At 45.6% G+C, this 21,079-nt stretch overlaps 1 protein-coding gene across 2 annotated transcripts in view; it reads right to left on the reverse strand.

The window, feature by feature from the left end:
- LOC137518126 (uncharacterized) overlaps positions 1-21,079 on the reverse strand; it is a 716,045-nt gene that overhangs the window by 478,421 nt on the left and 216,545 nt on the right. For both annotated transcript variants that reach the window (XM_068235497.1, XM_068235496.1), the window contains exon 8: positions 16,964-17,032. In XM_068235497.1, the coding sequence (XP_068091598.1) occupies positions 16,964-17,032 (69 nt within the window). The remainder of the gene's footprint in view (positions 1-16,963; positions 17,033-21,079) is intronic.

Below are 21,079 nucleotides of genomic sequence, written 5' to 3' on the forward strand. Positions count from 1 at the left end.
GGGAAAGCCATGGCCACACTCGGCAGGGAGGGGGAACGGTCCCCCCCTCCCTCACCTCGGGCTCTCCCCTCTGCGCTCCCCTCCAGCTTAAATTAGTGTCTGGCCAGCGGCGGGCAGATACAGTGAAGGCAAAGTCCCTCTCGCAAGACTTCTCCGTACACCACATATGCTACGTATGATGATGGACACGACAACAGTTTTTTGAAATGGACTACTTCCGTTCTCACTAGTGGTGTTAAATGAAATTGGACATGGGGAATTTCCTGCCGCAGCCAGGTATTCTAAATTAAAATTAGCAGAGATATCAGTCCCAGGCGCGTAGCAATAGGGGGTGCAGAGGTAGCCACCGCATCGGGGCCCTTGGGCCAGAGGGGCCCTCCCTCAACTACAGTATTAGCTCTCTATTGGTCCTGTGCTCATAATAACCACTTCTATAGATACTTTGAATAATGGTAATCATTAACTAACTGTTCCCCATCCCCTTCTTGCACCTCTGACACTGTAGTTGCCATTGGCAGGTTTTGGTACGTCATATCAAGTGTTATGTATAGAGTGCTTGGGGGGCCCTAATGTAAAAATTGCATCGGGGCCCACAGCTCCTTAGATACGCCACTGATCAGTCCTATCCAGTAATTAAACAGGATTGATGGTGGGGGTAGGATTAAATAACAAAGAATATTAAAATAATAATTAACCACTTAATAACAGGCTGACTTATAAAAACATCCTGCTAGAGCCTCTTAGTGGCTCCAGGACGTTTTTATAAGTCAGACAGTGCTGCTGCCTCTGTGCGCGTGCACATGCACGCTCCCGTGGGTGCACGTGCATCCCCATGCACGTGAAAATTGTGACAAAAAAAAAAACACCAAAAAAAATACACTTTTATTTCCAAACGATACATTGTCACCATACTTTGTACTAGGGACATACTTAAAATGTTGTGATAACCATGACAAATGGGCAGATAAAATGTGTAGGTTTTATGCACAGTAGCAGTGTTCATATTAAAACCATAGGGGATGAAATTGGAGAAATAGTGTATTTTTTCATTTTTTCCTTGTATTTCCCTTTAAAATGCATAGAAAATAAAGTAATTACTGAAAACAAATATCAACCCCAAAAAGCCCAATTTGTGGTGAAAAAAACAAGATACAGGTAGTCCCCGGGTTACGAACGCCCGACTTACAAACGACCCGCTGATACGAACGTCGCGACCATAGCTCCGCCCCGTCGCATGACGTCACGCCCGCCGGGGACTACCTGTTCTGGTCCGTTGAACAGGAAGAATATGGGCAGCGGAAGGTACTACCTGATCCTCGGCGGTAGAAGGTCCCCTCGTGGTGCCCGGGATGGTCCGCAGCCCGTCCTCTCGCTTCCTCCATTGTTACGCGGCGGCTCCTGGCTTCACATGCGGCGCATAATGACGCAATTATGAAGCGCTGCCACTAGGGGGCTCTTCCTGATTACGTCATTATGCGCCGCATGTGAAGCCAGGAGCCGCCGGGGAACAATGGAGGAAGCGAGAGGACGGGCTGCAGACCTTCCGGGCACCACAAGGGGACCTTCTACCACTGAGGATCAGGTGAGTAGGCCTCTATTTACCTTCTGCTGCCCATATTCTTCCTTTTCAACGGGCCAGAACAGGTAGTCCCGACTTATGGACAGATTCAGGTTAAGAACGAGTGGGCAGTCCCTATCTCGTATGTTAACCGAGGACTTCCTGTATATATCGTTTCATTGTGATTAGTAATGATTAAGCTATTGGCAAATGAAAGGGATGAGCACTGAACGGTGAAAATCACTCTTGACCGTTAGGGTAAAAACCGCTTTGGGGTGAAGTGGTTAAATAATAAAAAATCCACCCAGACCCCAACCAATATAAAGTCTGCCTGCATACATTTGAAATCGGCGCCGGTACACTTGGGCGCAGGACACAGCCGGTATATGGCTGATCCTGCTTTTGCACAAATCCGGGCTGTATTATTACTATTTCCCCTCCAGGCCACCATGGATAGTGGGAAATTATATAATTTGGCTTCCAGAAATCGCTAGAGGCCGAATTATTGTGTTTTTTAAGCAACTTCAGCTCTGTCTTCTGACGGCTCCGACGTTATTCACTGAGCGCTGCTGTAGATGTGATTTCCTTTATTGTCTATGGAGGCGCCGGCTGGGCCCAAATCTAGCAGCGCCGAAAAGCACTGCTCTGAGTCTGCCTAGCTCTCCATTCCGCACTGGCATCAGCCAAGTTAACATTTACTGTGCTACTAATAAGGAAAGTGTAGGAGCAAGAAGCTCCGTCATGCACTCCGGGTCAAAGCAATCAGCTGAAAAATCCGCTGCAACCAAATGATTATTGCCCAAGTTTTTCACAGGCCCAGAAGAAGAGGGTTTCAGGTACACTTCGAACCGAAATCCGTAAAAATTAATAAAATGTTTAGTTTGTCTGTAACTTCAAGACAACCTACACTGTTGTTTATCTTTACCCATCTTCCCATCAGCCCCTCCCCTCCCAAACCAATACTACTGTGAGTACTGCATCCTCAAACTACGAAATAAACTACAGATGGCCAAACACCTCCCCCCTTACTTGGTCAATCAACTGTACCTAGCAATGAAGAGTGAGGAATCATCAGGGGAGAGTAGGGCCAACTGCAATGCCCGGTGATGCTACGCCTACCTGCTGAATATTAGCCAACTAGGAAAAGCAGCTTCAGAATAGACCCAAGATAACACTGCCCCCATGATGTCTCTGGCAGGAAGTGGGAGGAGGTAAAGAGTAGAGAAGCTGCAGGTGTTTGTAAAGCAGTCCTGCTGCATACCTCCCAACTTTTTGAGATAAGAAAGAAGGACACTTTAAGACACGCCCCTGCCACACCCCTAATCACTCCCCCACCACACCCCTAGTCACTGATACCAGAAAGAATTCAGAAGTTTTAAAATTCAGACCACACTGGTCCTCTCTACGGTCATTTAGATCTCCTTCATTGTAACCTTTAAAAATAAGAAATATACCAATTTAACCTATTAGCAGCAACAATAGCGTTATCTTATTTGAGATAAGTGCACTGCTTTTGACTTCAGTGGGCAGAACTCATTGTGCTGTAAATTCTTGGAATGCTTTGATCTCTCTCTAGCATCAGTGATTTATTGTTATTGTCTCGCACTGCCCCCTAGTGACAAGTGGCCATAAATACACATTACAACAGTACTAATAGGAAGCAAGAAAATGTAACAAATAAGAAATTAAAAAAAGTGCTAAAATAAATTGGCCTGGAGCACTTGCAAGCCTCTAAATAAATTGTCTACTAAAGGGTTAATTGATATAAAACAACATTTATACGCACAATTTTTCAGTTGAAAAATACATATATTTACATAGATCTGTACATCAGTCCAGAAAGATGGACAATGAGGAAGAAAGAGGCACCGTCATTTTGAAAAGGGGACAGTTGGGAGCTATGCTACCAACTGTTGACAGATTGCAGCTTGAACCAGTTAGGGCCGGTTTCCACTTGCTAAGTGATGTGAGTGTGGCTACCTCGCCGCAACGCATCACTTCCGCTTGCAGACGCGTCACTTCCGCATCTCCCAATGCAGAAGTTACTGGAGGAGACGGGATGCGGATGTGGGCGGATGCGGCCGTGCGAGAATTTGCAGCATGCTGCAGATTCTTGGATCGCTCCGCACTGCTCCCCATAAGCAGCGAGCAATGGAAACTGTTCCGTTGCCATGCATTGGTTACAGTTCGGCCGTGGTGTGATGCGGATATGTAGTCGCATCGCACCGCGTACAATGGAAATGGGCCTTAACCTCAGATTTTTACATAAAAGAAAATAATTTTTTTCACTATAAATTTTAAATACAGTTTTTTTGGTTAAAGGATATCACAGCCCAAATTACCTGGTGAAACAGCGGGAGCAGGCATATACTGTCGCCTCTCCCCATTTTCCTTTCTACCCCTGCATCCTACCTAAATAGCCCTACGTCAGCCTCTTCCAGGTCGCGGAGTCGGGCACTACTACACAGGTGCTGGCCGGGCTGCGCTTGTCCTAAAGTGCACGCACGTGGCTGGGAGCACGCTTCGCATGCGTATGACGTCACTACGTCATGTGCATGACGTCACACACATGGGCAGAGTGCTCCCAGCCACGGACGTGCACTGTAGGACACACGCAGCCCAGCCACCGCCTGCGCATAAGTGCCCGACTCCGTGACCCGGAAAAGGCTGCCGGAGGAGCATTTGGGTAGGATGCGGGAGTAGAAAGGAAAAAGGGGCGGGGGCAGTGTCAGGCATCAGAACAGGTCACAGTATATGCCCGCCCCTCACGTTTCTCTAGGCGATTTGGGCTCTGGTATCCTTTAAGATCACTGCTCTAAAAATGTGCTTGAATTGCAGGCAAAGATTTGGTCACTGCAGCGGTTGGGAAAAGATTCAGGCTGCGTTGTCTGATACAGCTGCGCCCCCTAGTGACATTTTCTCTCTTTCACATAAAAAAAATCTAAAAAACCAAAAGTACTGTATATTCCGGTAATTGCTACATGAAACCGAATGCTAAATAAATGCAAAGTTTCCCAAAGAAATGGGCTAACAAGGAGCGTTACATAACGTCGAGCTTCTGTTCAAATTCCAGGCTTTACAAAAAAAAAAAATCTCATCTGCAGTAAGAAGGGGCATCAGGAAGCTGTGCCGGTTGCCATGACAACTGCTAAAAAATGCTTAATTAAACAAATAAAAGCAGCCGTCACCGGAGAACAATGAGCATGTTGAAAGCGTAATTGAAGAGTTCGGCACGGATTCAGATGGAAAAATGTGAAATTATTTCATTAATTATCGATAGACTGCCTGAACAATTGGCAAAAAAAGCAGGCGAGGCGGAAGGGCTGCCAAAAATACGATTTCATCAATTCCCCAACGAAAAGAGGAACAGATTAATGGTCACTGAGCAAAAACAATAAAAATAAGAAAAAACACGAGGAAGGACAATCTGCCGGACGCCCGAAGGAAGGAGCGCCGATCTGCGGGACCCTCTAGGCGGAGTGGGCAGGGAGGGTTCTGGCACGGGCGACCGAGTCCCCGCAGCAACTGGCACGGAGCGTGATGCTTTCCAGCCCGTAGGCCGCGGAACACACAAACCAACAGGGCGACAGTTGTTTACTAAGGCAGCTTTCTGCGTTCTCCCTCAATGGAGGTCAGCTGCGGAGGGAATTGATTCAGCTGCTCCGCGAGTCACACTGAACCGTGAAAACTGTAGTTTTGTTTACTACAGTAAAGAAAAGATGTGCTTATGTGGAGTGGGTTTTACGAGAGGCAAGTGTGTGATGCTGAATCCTTGCATAGACAGCGTAGACCTGGCTCACCTTATGCCTCATTCACACTAGGGGGTTGATTCACTATAACAAAGGTGCGTGCCTTATCAGAGTTAACATGCCTTATCAGAGTAGCATAGCGAGCGCTATGAATGTATGCCTGCTAATTGGCAATGATGAGAGTTCCAACTCATCCTGCCCTTGCAGGTCCAATCACTTTAAAGGATATTATCCGCAAACTTTGATTGGCCCAATAGGCTGCCATGTTCTCTGCCTGATGACATGGACTCTGTGTCCCCCAACCGCCGCTCTCTGCCCTCCCACTGCCGAGCTTTAGCCCCCCGAGTTTAGCAACAGGATTTGTCGCCAACTCAGAGGTAAACACTGGGGTGGAAAAGAATTCTCTGTTTAAAACGCTCGCCAGGGGCGTTTATGCAGGGTTTGCTGAGCTGTCATTGGGCAGCTCCCCCTAGCCACGCCTCCTGACGCTTCCCCCGCCTCCCTGCACGCTATGAGAGACACACAGTCTCTCAGTGCAGGGTCGAGACCCAGAAGTCATGAAAGTGAAAGTGGGCCATTGCGGCCCACGGGAGCGGCAGTTCTTGCGGCTACATGATCCGCTCAGCCCCGTGGATCAGGTAGCCTACTTTTTTTTTCATGTTTTGGAGCCCACATCAGGCTCTCTTTAACACCCCCCCTTCCCCTCCCCCTTGGTGACACCAACGACCTGGGGGCCCAGGTGCCAGAGGTCAAATAAGAAGTGTTACGATGACCCTTTCCATCTATATCAAGTATGACCAAAACACCACCTGCTATTGAGATACTTTGTTTATAATTTAGAAGTGGCCTATATAAGAAACAGGAAGAAGAGTAATTGGGACCCTCAACAGCCCTAGGGCAAAACGAGTCTGCAGGATCTTCTCCCGCGTTACATCTCTGATTGGTGGAACTGCATTTGGAACCGGAGGAAGCAGGTGGCATAGGTTACTAGAAATGGAAGCGGTAAATAATATAGAAGGTCTCATGTATATGGATGAGGAAACGGTCTATGCACAGATGAGGGGTTTGTGAGTTTGAGGAAAAAACACACAGGGACACTGGGAGCCCAATCTGGTGAAGTACCGTTAGGTTACAGTGGTAAAGTTAGTAAGCAATGTAGATACACTCACAAGGCTGGGTTGCTAAGAGGAAACCACTCAGAAGAGCATGTGAGGAAGTACTGGCCCCCCTCAGCCTTGTAGACGTACAAAGGCGGTCGCAGCTCCAAAAATACACTCCCTTGGGAGATTTCCGGGAGTGTGTCTCCCTGATTCTATATCGTAAGAGGTAGAAGGTGCCTCCCCCCAAAAAATGTATGTGTAACATAGAAAAAAAAAAAAGACTGGATGTTGTGGAATTCAGTGGTTTTTCATATCAGGAAGTTAAGGAGAGGAGGTCCTACCTTCAAGAAGTGGATATCAGAAAAAGCAGTATTTAAAAAGTTTATTTCCTAGCTTTATTGTACACTTTCCGGACAACGCATTTCACGGTCAATGCCACTTAGGTCAAGGAAAAGATCCCACTAGGCATGAGAATCTGCCTGATTTAACGGTATTGACCATGAAAAGCGTTGTTCAGAAAGTGCACAATAAAGCAAAAAAAATTACTTTTTTGAATACTGCTTATCCGATTTCCACTTCTTCAATGTAGGACCTGCTCTCCTTATCTTCCTGATATGTACCACTGAATTTGCAACATCCATTTTTTTTTTTAGGTTACAGAAGGGGGGGGGGGGGCTGTTTTACGGGATGGGGAGAGGGATAGTGAGACTGCTGTATTGGGGGGGGGGGGGGGGGGCTGCAAGTGGTAGATCTGGTAATGCTACATGCCCTGTAGCAAAAAGCACGGACCCAGCAACACAGGGACATCGCTACGCAGGGACACAGGTTTTATTTTATACAGTGATACTGGCCAGCCTCCCTGCTCGCTGCACACTTTTTGTGGAAGTTAGACAAAGCAACTGCCATTCGCTAAGTGCATTGAAACTAAAGAAAACCATGAGAATCTCCCATGAGGAGATGGGCTAGTCCAAAACCTGTCGGTTCTGTCAGATTTATACGACTTACTGTAAGTGACAGCACCATAGGAGAAAAGTCATTTACAGCTCATTTTACTCTGCAAGAAATGTACTTCTTATTTGTATATGTTTACATGCGTTTTAACCACTTGAGGACTGACTGCTGTGTTAACCCCCCTAGTGACCAGGCCATTTTTAGTTAAATAGGCCACTGCAGCTTTAAGGCCAAGCTGCAGGGCCATACAACTCAGCACACAAGTGATTCCCCCCTTTTCTCCCCACCAACAGAGCTCTCTGTTGAAGGGGTCTGATCGCCCATCCAGTGTTTGTTTGTTTTTTAATAAATATTTATTTGATATTTTTTAATAAAATCCTGCTTTTTTTTTTTTAATTAACGTTACTACCCTACCTCCCTCCCTCTCCCCGCCAGCCAATCAGCGCGATCGGCTGTGATAGGCTTCAGCCTATCACAGCGGATCACTTCCGTGTCCCAGGGGAACAGCCGTGTCACACGGCTGTCCCCAGTACAGCGCTGCTGTAGATCGCAGCGCTGTACAAAGTAATTAGACAGCGGATTCGCCATCTAAGTCTCCCGAGCGTCGATCGCCGCTCGGAGACTGAAGGGGTGGAGCTCCGCCCCCCCAAGCAGGGGATGCGCGATCTCCTGCTAGCCCCATACACAGCCGTTCACGCCAATAGGTGTGGAGCTGTCCTGGGGCTGCCGCACTGCTCACCCCAATTGGCGTGGAGCAGTCGGCAAGTAGTTAAATTTTACAATTTTCGCTATAGTGGTCTTTTAAAGTGAACCTGAACTCAGAACTTCCTCTCTGCTCTAAAAGATAAGTAGCAGCATAAAAATCTTTACAGAAAAACATTTCTTTGATACAGCTGATACTAATCCTGCAATAAATCTGCAGTGTCTACTTCCTGCTTTCATGGAAACAGGGTTAACATCCTGTGCTTACAAATTGGCTGTTCTGCCAAGGCAGCCAGCTGACACAGCTGAGAGATCAAATTACAGTTGTGATTAGTCACAGATTAGGGAGAATTAGACAGGCTAAACTCTCTAAATACAGGTTGGATTTCTTTATGTTTTCCTTCTGTCCTGTGCAAGAATTCAGGTCCACTTTAAAGGGAACTTTAAAGTTCCTCTCAGAAACTCACCATTTTCATCTGACAAGATTTTGTCAGAACTGAAACATACCAGTTGCTGTCAGTTAGAACTGAATGTGCAAGATAATGTCCATGTTTCCCTATGGCTCAAGTGGGTGATATTACAGTTTAACAGTGTTGCTGACCAGGAAGCTGTTATGAGGTAATGCCCCTTTTCAAAATGGAGGATAGAGATTTCCATTAATCTCAGTGGACAAACAGGATGCAGGAGAGGAGAAAGAGATTGAGGAGTAGACTACAGGGGAGGTAAGTATGACCTGTGTATGGTTATTTTGATTTTTAATTTTCAGTTCAGGTTCTCTTTAAGCTTTTTTTTTTTCACAGTAGCATCAGCAAAATGCAGTCATGTACTACAGCGTAGAAAACCCCCCTCTGTATCAATTTTTCATGCTCAACCTGAAAAAACTCGGTCTTGAATATTTATCTCGGCAGACATAAACAATTCTCTTGCAAAGATTTGCTCACTCATAAAATCACCAGTGATCTCTTGCTATGGACACCTGCCGACAGCGCGGCCGAGAATCTAAATTGCAGAGCGGGCGGCAGATCAATGGGTTCGCTGCTCCTCTCCTGGATGCGCCGAGCGGGATACACGTGTGCCGACTGGGGAGGAAATTATACAACAAATAAAGATATTTGTTTGGATGCCTGTCCTGGTGTTTTCCATCAGCTGCTCATTGTGACTGAGCATAATTCATGATCTGGGGAGTGGGCAGAAACACGGGCGGGGAAAATGGCAGGACGATCCATCGCATGCCCCTCCGGATGGATGAAACAAACCAGCTGATGACTCTAGCCAAAAAAATGAGCAGTAAAAATCTGAAACAACAGACAGGTTTTGGACTAGTCCATCTCCTCCTGAGGGATTCTCAAGGTTTTCATGGTTTTCAAAAGTTTTACTGCCAAAATATCAAGATACCAGCCAGCCTCCTTACTCACCTGCACACTAGTTTGGTAGTTAGACTTAGCAACCGCCGTTCAGGAAATGCTTTTGAAAACAAACAAAACCCTGAGAAGTTTGGTTTAAGATCGTGTGTTATATCGCTGGCTCCGTACTGCGCATGGGCAAGAATGTGTGCTTGTGCATGCAATGTATGGAGCCGCCCGTCTTTGGGAGCACTCGGGCTCCCGAAATCTACAGAAGCCTTCCAAAGCAGCAGAGAGAGAGAGCAGGGGGAACCAGCGGTGGAACGCAAGCCTCTATAGGACTCAGAGCCTTCCCTCTCCTTAGGCAAATATCTGTTTTTGTTTTTTAACTTAACTTCAGACTCCCTTTAAGCAGCTGAAGTTCAAACCAAATAAAATAGAGACCAAATTAAAAAAACAACAACCCTTTTGGTCGATATTTTTCACTTTATCTGGTTATTTTCCTCTCCATTCCATTTCAATCTTCAGAAATGTTGCATTTGTAAAGTTGACTCCTTTAACCAAAAATTGAAAAGAATAAAAAATGAACCATAAAGCTGTGTGCGGCCAGTGTTAGACGTGACATTTTGATAAGCCGTTGCGGCCAACCATCTGTTGCAGGGAAGATATTTCATCTGCAGAATGAAAGATTTTACTCTTCCAAAATTTGATTCACAGGGGGTGGATTCTTTTGGCAAAGTGTCAGGTTAGTGTTGTGTATCTATGGCATCTATGGCAACACCCTAGATTTTTGTACTTAGTCATTTTGTGCACATTTTGTGTTCAGCCTGACATTTCGTGCTCCCCCTCAGCCCTGTTATGCCACTTTGGCAAGCATTGGTTTACTTATAAAGTGAGCCGGAGATGAACCTCTGGTCAAAATCAGATACTTACCTAAGAAAAGAAAAGTCTCTGGATCCTATAGAGCAGGGGTGTTGAACTCAATACAAAGCAGGACGAAATTGAGCTCTGGGACCAACTCGCTGGCCGACCTCAATGTCTAGTGGCCACCTCTCTTCTTTATAGTTCCCTTATGTTTTGTGGTCCTCTCTCTCTCTCATTTTTACAATTCCCTGATGTTTAGTGGTCATCCCTCCCTTTTTCTTCCCACATATAGAACAAGTAAGGCCATTATCACTTTATTGCCCCATATATGACAAGAGTGACTATTATGTGCCCACATTACGGTAGTGAGTTCCTAAAAAAGAAGACAGCATACTCACCAAGGAGTTGTTGAGCCACACCCTTTTTCCTGCAACCTCCTCCTCTTCTGCTGCAACCATTCTCATCCATCTAAGCTGCTCACCAAGCTGCGGTTATAATTTCCTGGTCAGGTGATGGGGCATGCAATAGATATCAATCTGTTGGCGGCACCACTGGAAAAGGTGGACTTCTCTGCCCCACGGAAATGGAACCATCTGGTTGAGGAACCCCGGGCTTTTTGGATCTCTGCCTGGCCAGCAGAAAGCACTGCTGTCCTGACTATATGAGCGGAGACACACTAAGTCTGTGCACAGAATTAATGAGATCCAGGCAAGACTAAAAAAAAAAAAAACACTAAAAAGTGATGAACTAACGCACTGAATATACATTCCCGGCCCTGCAAGGTTCATAAATGAATCATCTGAATATAATAAACCGAAATGGTTCGTAAATCACAATTGAAATAAAAACAGAATCAATTCGAATTAGCTAACGGACTTTACTGGGCTAGCCATAAAACATGGGCAGTTCTTTAATGCGACATAATGCTACAGTGACATATAATATAATTACATCATATTCATTATTTGTAATCCTCAAGAAAGCCAAGATGATTTCCATTGATTTCGGAGGCTCCCGAGCACTCTAAATGACACAATAAAGTAATAGGCTGCCAATTTCATTTACCGGCACGGAGCAGAACGTCGAAGATAATGAAAAATGGCTCATGTGCGTTATTGACAGTGTGCAGGCATTTTGTAAAGCAAACAATCCGGTGAGCCGCTTTAAGGTGGAGTTGACCTTTGAACTGGTAGTGTACTTATACTTTAGGGTGCTTAAAGAGGAACTGTAACGCCAAAACGGCCCCTGGGGGGTACTCACCTCGGGTGGGGGAAGCCTCAGGATCCTAATGAGGCTTCCCACGCCGTCCTGCGTCCCTCGGGGGTCTCGCTGTAGCCCTCCGTGCAGTCCGGGCAGCGGTGACGTCATTATTTACCTTCCTGGCTCCTGCGCAGGCGCTCTGATGCCTCTCGGCGCCGAAGTAGGCGGAAATACCCGATCGCCGTCGGGTCTGCTCTACTGCGCAGGCGCAAGTTTCCGGCGCCTGCGCAGTAGAGCGGACCCGACGGAGATCGGGTATTTCCGTCTATTTCCGTGCAGAAAGTCGCCACAGCGCCCCCGCTGGAGCCAGCAAAGGTAAATATTGAACTGACAGTCGGCACAGTCGCCGGCTGTTCGGAGGGCTGCGGCGAGACCCCCGTGGGACAGAGGACGGCGTGGGAAGCCTCATTAGGATCCGGAGGCTTCCCCCACCCGAGGTGAGTACCCCCCAGGGGAGGTTTTTGTTGTTACATAGTCTCTTTAAGCTGTCTTAAAATAAGGCTCTAATCAATAATACAGCCAGCCTCTTCTTTCTCCTGCACTTCAGGATTGAATGGTGGCCATCTATAATATAAGATGCGTGAAGATAAAAACTAGCGTTTAGCCTGGCAAGACAATTCCAATAAATATACCAGTAGTTCATGATTTAAAGGGGAACTTCAGCCTAAATAAACATACTGTCATTAAGTTACATTAGTTATGTTAATTAAAATAGATAGGTCATATAATCTCTTATCCACACTGTTTTATAAGAACAGGCAAATGCTTGTGATTTCATGGGTGCAGCCATCTTTTTCATGGGGCAGCCATCTTTTTCATGGGGGCAGCCATCTTTTTGGTTGAAAGGAGGTGACAGGGAGCATAAGACACAGTTCCAACTGTCCTGTGTCCTGATCACCCCTCCCAGCTGCGTGCGCTAGGGCAGTGTGTCTCAACATTTTATTGGTGTGTACCCCTTCTAAAACCCTGTAGTCACCAAGTACCCCCTAGCATAGTAAATATTATCACAAGTACCCCTTGACAAATAAATATTTAATCGTAGTACATTATAATTGGTTCTAAACCATTTCCAAGCCTTTACTATTGCTTTTAATTGTCTAAAACACTAATTTGGGGTTGTTTAAAATAAGATTTATCATTTTCTAAAACTCTAAATTTGTTATTCTTGGTTAAATATATCAAGACCGAGTACCCCCTGGAACCGTTAGAAGTACCCCCTGGGGTACACGCACCACACGTTGAGAACCTAGGCGCTAGGGCTTCAAATCTCAAATTCAAAATTTTAAAAAAAGTCACCAAAACAGCAGAACAACATAATCAGAAATCCCATCATGCTTTGCACAGCATCAAGGGAAAAATGCCCGGGCAGTTTTCTTCTGTGCAGCTAAAAATGAGGCTTGGGTAAGAAAAACAAAGTTCTGATGCTGTGAAACTGTTAGGCTGGTTTCACAGTGGGACGTTACAGGTGCACGTTACAGCAGCCAATAACACAGCCTAACTCACAGCACTGTAAAATCAATGTGCTGTTCACAGTGCACACATTGCATTAGGGTATTACGCTGCATGTTAAATGAAAGTGCAGCATGCTGTACGTTATACCCCTATAGAGCTGTGTTAGATTGTTTGCACATGCTTAGTGACTAGCCACATGGCTAATTAATATTCACTGCACTGTGGTGACTCCTGGTGGGACTCATAGTGTTGTCCGGATCATGAACGAATCATTCATTTGATCCGGATCTTTTTTTGTGAGTCGAATCATCCGGATCATCACAATGAAAGATTCGGTTCACAGTGGATGTCTGTCTGGACGAAACAGGAACATACAGAATGTACAGTGCAGGGAAAGTCCTGTCCTGCTAGTCATTTCACCCAGTCTGCTTCCCGAGTAAAATGATTCAAATGATTCGGTTCAAAGATCTAGATCTTTTCAATGATCCAAATCCTTAAAAAGATCCGGACTTCCCATCACTATCCTGGAGCGGCTGCTTTGAGAGCTGCATAACGCGGCTCAATCTGACGTCCAACTTCAACACCACTACGCGTTGTGTTAGGGGCACGTTATGCGACCTTAAAGAGAACCCGAGGTGGGTTTGAAGAATATTATCTGCATACAGAGGCTGGATCTGCCTATACAGCCCAGCCTCTGTTGCTATCCCAAACCCCCCTAAGGTCCCCCTGCACTCTGCAATCCCTCATAAATCACAGCCACGCTGCTGACAAACAGCTTGTCAGAGCTGGCTGTGTTTATCTCTATAGTGTCAGTCTGCTGCTCTCCCCGCCTCCTGCAGAACTCCAGTCCCCGCCTGCATCCCTTCCCTCCCTGCTGATTGGAGGGAAGGGACGGGGGCAAGGACCGGAGCTATGCAGGAGCCGGGGGAGCAGCTGAGACTGACACTACAGATGTAAACACAGCCTCACAGCAGGGCTGTGATTTATGGGAGATTGCAGAGTGCAGGGGGACCTTAGTGGGGTTTGGGATAGCAACAGAGGCTGGGCTGTATAGGCAGATCCAGCCTCACTATGCAGATAACATTCTTTAAACACACCTCGGGTTCTCTTTAACGTCCCCTAAAACGCAACGTCTTGGTGTGAAAGTAGCCTTAAAGAAACACCATGCCTTTCAGTGCTGCTGAGTAGATTTTTAGTCTGGAGGTTCACTTCAACCCTTTAGCTCCCAATTTATTAAGAGGCTTGCAAGTGCTCCAGGCCAATTCATTTTAGCAATTTTTTTTTAATATCTTCAGGCTCAGACGGTGATTGCAAGTTTGCAGCCCACACTTGTGAGTATAATACTTATTCATATGTGCTTACATCACTTTGTCTAACGATACTGCACCATTGGGCTCCTAGACTCTCTGATTCAGAGACTAAGAGTTTCCGGGTAACTATCAAGGATCAAAACTTTTTCTATCTTGTACATCCTCCCTTAACCCCTGTCAGGAACCGGCCCGCGGCACGCCTGCGTATACGGTTCCCGACTGCGGGTTTGACCAGATCAAGCGGGGAACAGCCTTATTCAAGCTATAGACAAGGCTGGGACCCCTCAAACGCTCCTTACTGCCACCACTACCTGTTGCTAGAAATGTCCACTCTGCGGTCGAGTGCTCATGCAATCATCGCTTTTGTATTCGGGTCAGCTTTGCGCTTAGGCCGAATACGGGAACGCCACGCACGCACACGCACAATTCCAATCTTACACTGTAGTGAAGTAAAACCACTAACAGTCGTTTTGAACGATACTGTTAGCCGTTCTGCTGTCGAGCTACTCGCACTGGCGTTTTCGTACGCTGGGTCAGCTACGTTCTTAGGTCAACGTATGACAAACGCCCCACACACAATGCAATCACAATCTCATACGGTAGGGTTGCTCAAACATACACTTAGGCATGGACTTATACACAGTTGCACTTCAGTCTCTTCTAGGCTATGAGTGTTAGTTTAGTACAGCAGAAGTAAATCTTATTAAATAACAATTTAATATTCCAGAAAAAAATGGAACAATGCAGAAAATAATATATACAACAGATTACAAAAATCAAAGTAAACATTAAAGAGTTAAAAACCAAAGTTACACACAAGGACAGTTGCGTAAAATAAACAGGGGAAAAAAGAACGTTACCAGCGTAGGTTAGAACGTTGTTTGACGGGAGGATGCTGTTTTTTCGACCAGGAGTCGAGATCATCCCTAGCTATGCACTACCTCCAGGAGAAGATCCCTGTGACTGTCCTGGACCAACTTAAATAGTCTGAAGTGTCCCCTGGGGCATTTAATGTCCAGCCCCCAGGAACTAATGCCATTTCCCCGTTTGTGACATCACGGTCTGCTGAGCCACTTGTCACATCTGGGCTAGCAGTGACATGCGAATTTCAAGGTTTTTCCTGTCTCAATTTTCAGATCATCAAAAATGACTTCCCCCACTCCAGGTGACAATTGATTAAGGCTTCCTCAACATTCCAGCATGCCTGTCCTATGTAAATGTCAAACATTCCTGTCCACTTTGAACTTGGCAGACTCACTTAGTCGGATATTGTTTTGACCAACAGGCAGCCATCTACATTAATACAAAAGATCAAAGCACTGCCCCACATTTGCAGGATGCCAGACAAAAGGGGGGCTCCTTATCTAATTACCTGTATCCTTAATGGCCAGAGGAACTGTATGCTAATGTCCAAGCTCACTGCTTCCAGAGGAATTTAATGCAAACATAGGTCTATTGACACATTAGCAAATCCATTCAGAAGTTCCTGCTCTCCTGTTCACAAATGTACTATATACAATTAGTAGCTTCCCCCAAAGCCAGACTTGCTTGTAGCAGGCATACACATCTGAATTACACAGCAGACAGGAAAATGAAAAAATATGGCTTTGGTGCGATACCATACGGCGGCTATATTCTGCATATTACCGTACATATTATCCTCACCCCAATATATCCTCACAACCTCCTTAGCTGTAATCACGAGTTCAGCTCGGGGTGGAAAAACCATGCCAGGAGCGGTAACCCCAAGCGTGACTCGTGGTAGCCGCCAGAGGTCTATGCAGTGCAATGCGCACAGTGGGCGTTTATCACTCACCTCCTGGGGGGATCCTGACGTTACCTGCCATTCTTCCTCTCCACCAATGCTCTGCTTCCCCCTGGTGAGATTGCCATCTGTCTTCATGACAACAGCCGGCCATGTCACTATAGGGCTACAGCGCCACCCAGAGGACGGAGGGAAAACTGCAGTTCTGAATCCCAAGAAGGTCAGTGCTGAGCTACTGCAGATATCCCTGGCAGCATGATTTTTTTCCCGGTTTTTGGGGTCTGGAAAGGTGCAACAAAATTGTACCACTTTTAGTCCCTAAAATCCAGAAAGAATCATACCGCCAAGGGGGTTAATAAATTATGAGTGTGATAATGGAGGGAAGGAGTCCAGAATGCTTTTGGTTGAGTAAAATTGCATCGTCGTCTCAGCAGGCAAAGGAACTACCTGAACCAACCCTCCAGGCACTTGTAATATGTAGACTGCAGAACAGGACAGACGTGCATGGAACACAGAGCATTGCCGTTATACGCAAATTTATTATGCATTAAAGAATCGGGAAGCTAAATTAGGGCTTTAAAAATTCCAGAATGAAAACCAAAACCCTGTTTTTTTTTTCCTTTTATGGACGCCACATGGCAGCAGGTCAGGACAGAGAACAGTAGGAGCCCCCAAGCTGCTCGGTCACATGCTCCTCTCCTCGGGGGCCATGTGACATACAGGGATAATGATGCCCTAACTGTGCTTTATAGGCGTTCTCATCTAAACTGACATTTAAGAAGTGAGGAAAAGTTCAGAGTAATTATCAAATATCATCTTCCCGGTGTACAGCGAGAAAAGGGGGACCTCCCAGCCCTCCCCGTGTTACGCAGGATCAATGATGCTAATGACTAAACCAAACGCTCCTACCTGGAACTCCTCAGCTTCGATCAGCAGCTTGGCGGTGGTGACGCGGGACTCGTAAGGCGGGAAAACCACCTGCGGGGAAAAGAGAGATTTCACTGCAGTTTCCTATTTTGAATCTTACAGAGCAAAGTGCTATATTACTTTCACAATAAAACAATACAAAAAAACCCACAATCAATCTGCCTCAAAAAGCCTTGCAGGAATACAGCTTGTGATACAAAAGCAGAACTACTGTCAGGTACGACTTTAGGCGTTCCTCCATCCCCAGAGAGTAGCATCAGACAGCAGTTGTGTCCCTCACATTCCCAGATAGCGGTGTTAAGACGTTCCAAAGTGTGGGGCAGGATATTACCGATAATTAGAATATCAGTGATATCTCCATACACTTACCAGTCTTATTCAAACACTAACCTCTACCCTCTCCACTCCCAACACTAACCTCCCCACTCTCAACTCCTAACACTAACTTCCCCCCTCTCCTCTGCCTAACACTAACCTCCCCCTTCCTAACACTAGCCTCCCCACTCAACTCCAAACACTAACCTGTCCATCTACACTCCTAACACTAACCTCTACACACACACACACACTCCTAACACTAACCTCTCTCGCTAAACTCCTAACACTAATATGCCCCTCTCAACTCATAACACTACCCCTCCCCCTCTAATCCTAACACTAACCTGCCCCTCTCCACTCCTAACACTAACCTCTCCCCTATCCACTCTTAACACTAACCTCCCCTATTCAATCTCAACACTAACCTCCTCCCATCTTCACTCCTAGCATTAACCTCTCCCTAGCCACTCCTAACACAACACTAACCTCCCCCTCCTACACTCTAAACACTAACCTCCCCCCTCTCCACTCCTAACACTAACCTCCTCCCTCTCCACTCCTAACACTAACCTCCCCCCTCTCCACTCCTAACACTAACCTCCCCCTCCTCACTCCTAAAAATAACCTTTTCCCTCTCCATTTCTATTACTAACCTCCCCCCTCTCAACTCCTAACATTATCTTCCCCCCATCTCCACTCCTAACAATAACCTGCCCCTCTCTACTACTAACACTAACCTCCTCCCTTCTCCACTCCTAGCACTAACTTTCCTCCCTCTACACTTCTAGCACTAACCTCCTTCCCTCTCCTAACACTAATCTGCCCCTGCTCCTAACACTAACATGTCTTCTATCCGAATACTAACCTGTCCCCTACCCTAATACTAACACTAACCTGTCTTAATTTTCACATAAACACTAACGCTATACATGCTTTTTTCCTACATTGGTGCTTAGGCCAGGTTAATGTGAGAGCGAGAAAATCGTACAGTATAATAAACGCGGTGCTGTGCAATTGCTTTGCAGTCTAGCAATTCAATTTTATTTTATCGCAACTTTTTTTTTTCAGAAAAATCACAATTGTGTCGCTACGCCCGTCAAACCTGCTTCTTGGCTCCTTAGCTAGGTGCTAATAACAAGGAGGGCCCAACTCCCGCCCCCTGGTTACTAGGCGCTCTGAGTTAGAATACAAGGCCTGCACTGTAGAGAATAGAAGAAGTGCTGTATGATGACAGGTTCTGCACACATTTGCCTTTTTTCTTATGTTCTGGTGTAAACATTGTCGATAGATGTTCTACATAACCTTGCAACATGTCACTGCTGCAGTAAGCTGTGTATTTCTCTTTCGCACCTCTCAGTATAAAGCAAATCATCTAATCTCCCGCTGACTTATTCTGCCACCACCATAAAGGGAACCGTCACCGGCCGGCTCAGCCAAGGCCATTTTCCTGGCGCGCAAGTGGAACTCTGACCTTCAGGACGCTGATGTCTACTTGTTCTAAAAATAAACTTTTACACAGAATAATTATGTACAATAGTAAGGATACAAGGGTCATCGGGAAAGTACCAAATGTTAACAATTAATTAAGGAAACATTTTATTTCGTTATAATTTAATGCTATAATTTCTGATTATCGCTCCACATAATTACCGCCTTTATTCAAGCATTTATCATATCTCTTTACAAGGTTGTCAATCCCTTTGTTGAAAAAAGCATCACCCTCCTCACCTATGGGCTGGAAGAATTGAGGGGGCTTCATGTTATTACTGCTGAACAAACAGTTACTGGTGTTACGTAGTCATGTGACAAGCGGTAAAGGGAGGAAAGTGATTACCCTGACCGATACAAGTTACATTACAGAGAATGAATACCTTAAGGGGCAGATTAAAGCAAATGATTTTACTTTCTCGATGATTTAATATACAGAGTATCTCATGCAGCAGATATGGTGTTTCTGACATTATTGCCAGATCTTACAAGATTAGCTGCAGGGCTAGTGCACAGTGCCCAGCTGCACTGAAGAAGAATTCTGCATGTCAACTCACTGTCCATACAATTCCATGGTCCTGTTCACAGCACTGCGTTGTAACTGATCGCTTTATTCTAACTCACTACATGCAGCCGGCTTTGTATTAAAGTGTATGTCCAGTCTTCATTGCAGTTCAAACACTTATTATGACGCATTAGAACAAGTGTTATGTAACTGACTGCAACTATGAACCTAGCCACATGCTTGTTTCTGGTGTGATTCAGCCACCATTGCAGCCAAATAGATCAGCAGGACTGCCAGGCAACTGGTATTGTTTAAAAGGGGAAAAAAAAACAGCCTCCATATACTTCTCGCTTCAGGTGCCCTTTAAGCCCCAAGTACACTATACGATTCTTTGTACGATTCGATTACGATTCTATTTACGATCCGATTAAATCCGACATGTCCGATCGGGATTCGATTCAATTCGATTTGCCATTGTTTTGCAAAACAATACCAAAAGATGTATTCTACATAACAAACTGCTTTGGCTGGCTCATGTTACAAAATGGCTGATACAGTAGCGGCTGTGGAAGACAGGTACACTTTGCCATGTGTCTGGTAACTACGACAGACTAAACGCAGAGTGAGAACAGCCGCTCGGCAAATAGAGCTGCGGGGCTGTGGGGAGCGCGAGCCTAAATTAGAAGGAGTGGAAACTTCTGAGAACAGACCCAGTAAATGATCAGACAACTTTTTTCATTGGGCACCTGGGAGAGAAACATACGGCGTGAGGTAAACAGTCTATGACTTGCAAATGTAGTACTTAGCTCACTCTACCCAGCACTGCAGGTCATTAGGAGGAGGGAGATCTTGCTGGTAATTTTATGTGGCTGCAGAGCTTACAGAGGCTGACACTCACCCACAACTTGATATTTAAGCAAATAAGGTTACTAGGGAAAGCTGTCGTTCATACGTCCAAAGTCCTGTTTCTTAAGGGCAAGCCAAGATGCAATTTGACATAAATATTTATCAAAAGCACCTTGTAAGCCAGCTGAAAAACGTACGGGAAAAGATCTCATTATTCCCCTGTAGGTCTGCTCAGCCTTTGCTGGAACTTTCGATAATTAAAAAAGTTTCATGTCCTGAAGGATACAGCAAACCGGGGAAGCAAAACTTGACGGCAGGCTCTGCTGCGAGTAAGTTTGGTTGGCTGTCGTGGCTCTGAAGTCATGTGATCAACTACGCAGCCAATGACAAACACTGAGGCCTTGTTCACATTGCGTTCGGCTCACGTGACCGTCCGCGGTGAGCTTATTTTGAGGCGTTTTTTATTTCCGATTCCCGGCGCTTGGGTGGGCGATTCTTTTTTTGTGGTTAGCGGTTTCCGAGGCGTTTTTGTAATTCACTCCCTGACGCAAGTCAGGAAGTGAACTCTTTGATCCGGAAAAGAATAAATACAATGTATTTATTCTTAAAAACGCGAACGCAATCGCTGCACAAAGTGGTTTTGTGAGCGCTTTTGCATTTTTCCTATACCTTCTATTGAGGCGGAATCGCCTCAAAAATGGCTCAAACACCTCTTATCTAAACGGATCGAAAACGAACCGCTTAGATATGAACGATTTTATAGAGAATCATTGTGTAAGCACCGCACTTAAAAAATAAGTCTGCAGTGTGAACAAGCCCTGAGGAATTGGGGTGGAGGGGGGGGATTTTTCTCTGAAAGCAGTAGTTGATTGCTTAGTCATTTTAAAGGTTAACATGAAGGGCAGACTACAAATATCTGAGCACTGGCTGCCAGAAGTGTA

This window comes from Hyperolius riggenbachi, chromosome 5 (assembly GCF_040937935.1).
Source record: "Hyperolius riggenbachi isolate aHypRig1 chromosome 5, aHypRig1.pri, whole genome shotgun sequence".
Lineage (NCBI taxonomy): Eukaryota > Metazoa > Chordata > Amphibia > Anura > Hyperoliidae > Hyperolius > Hyperolius riggenbachi.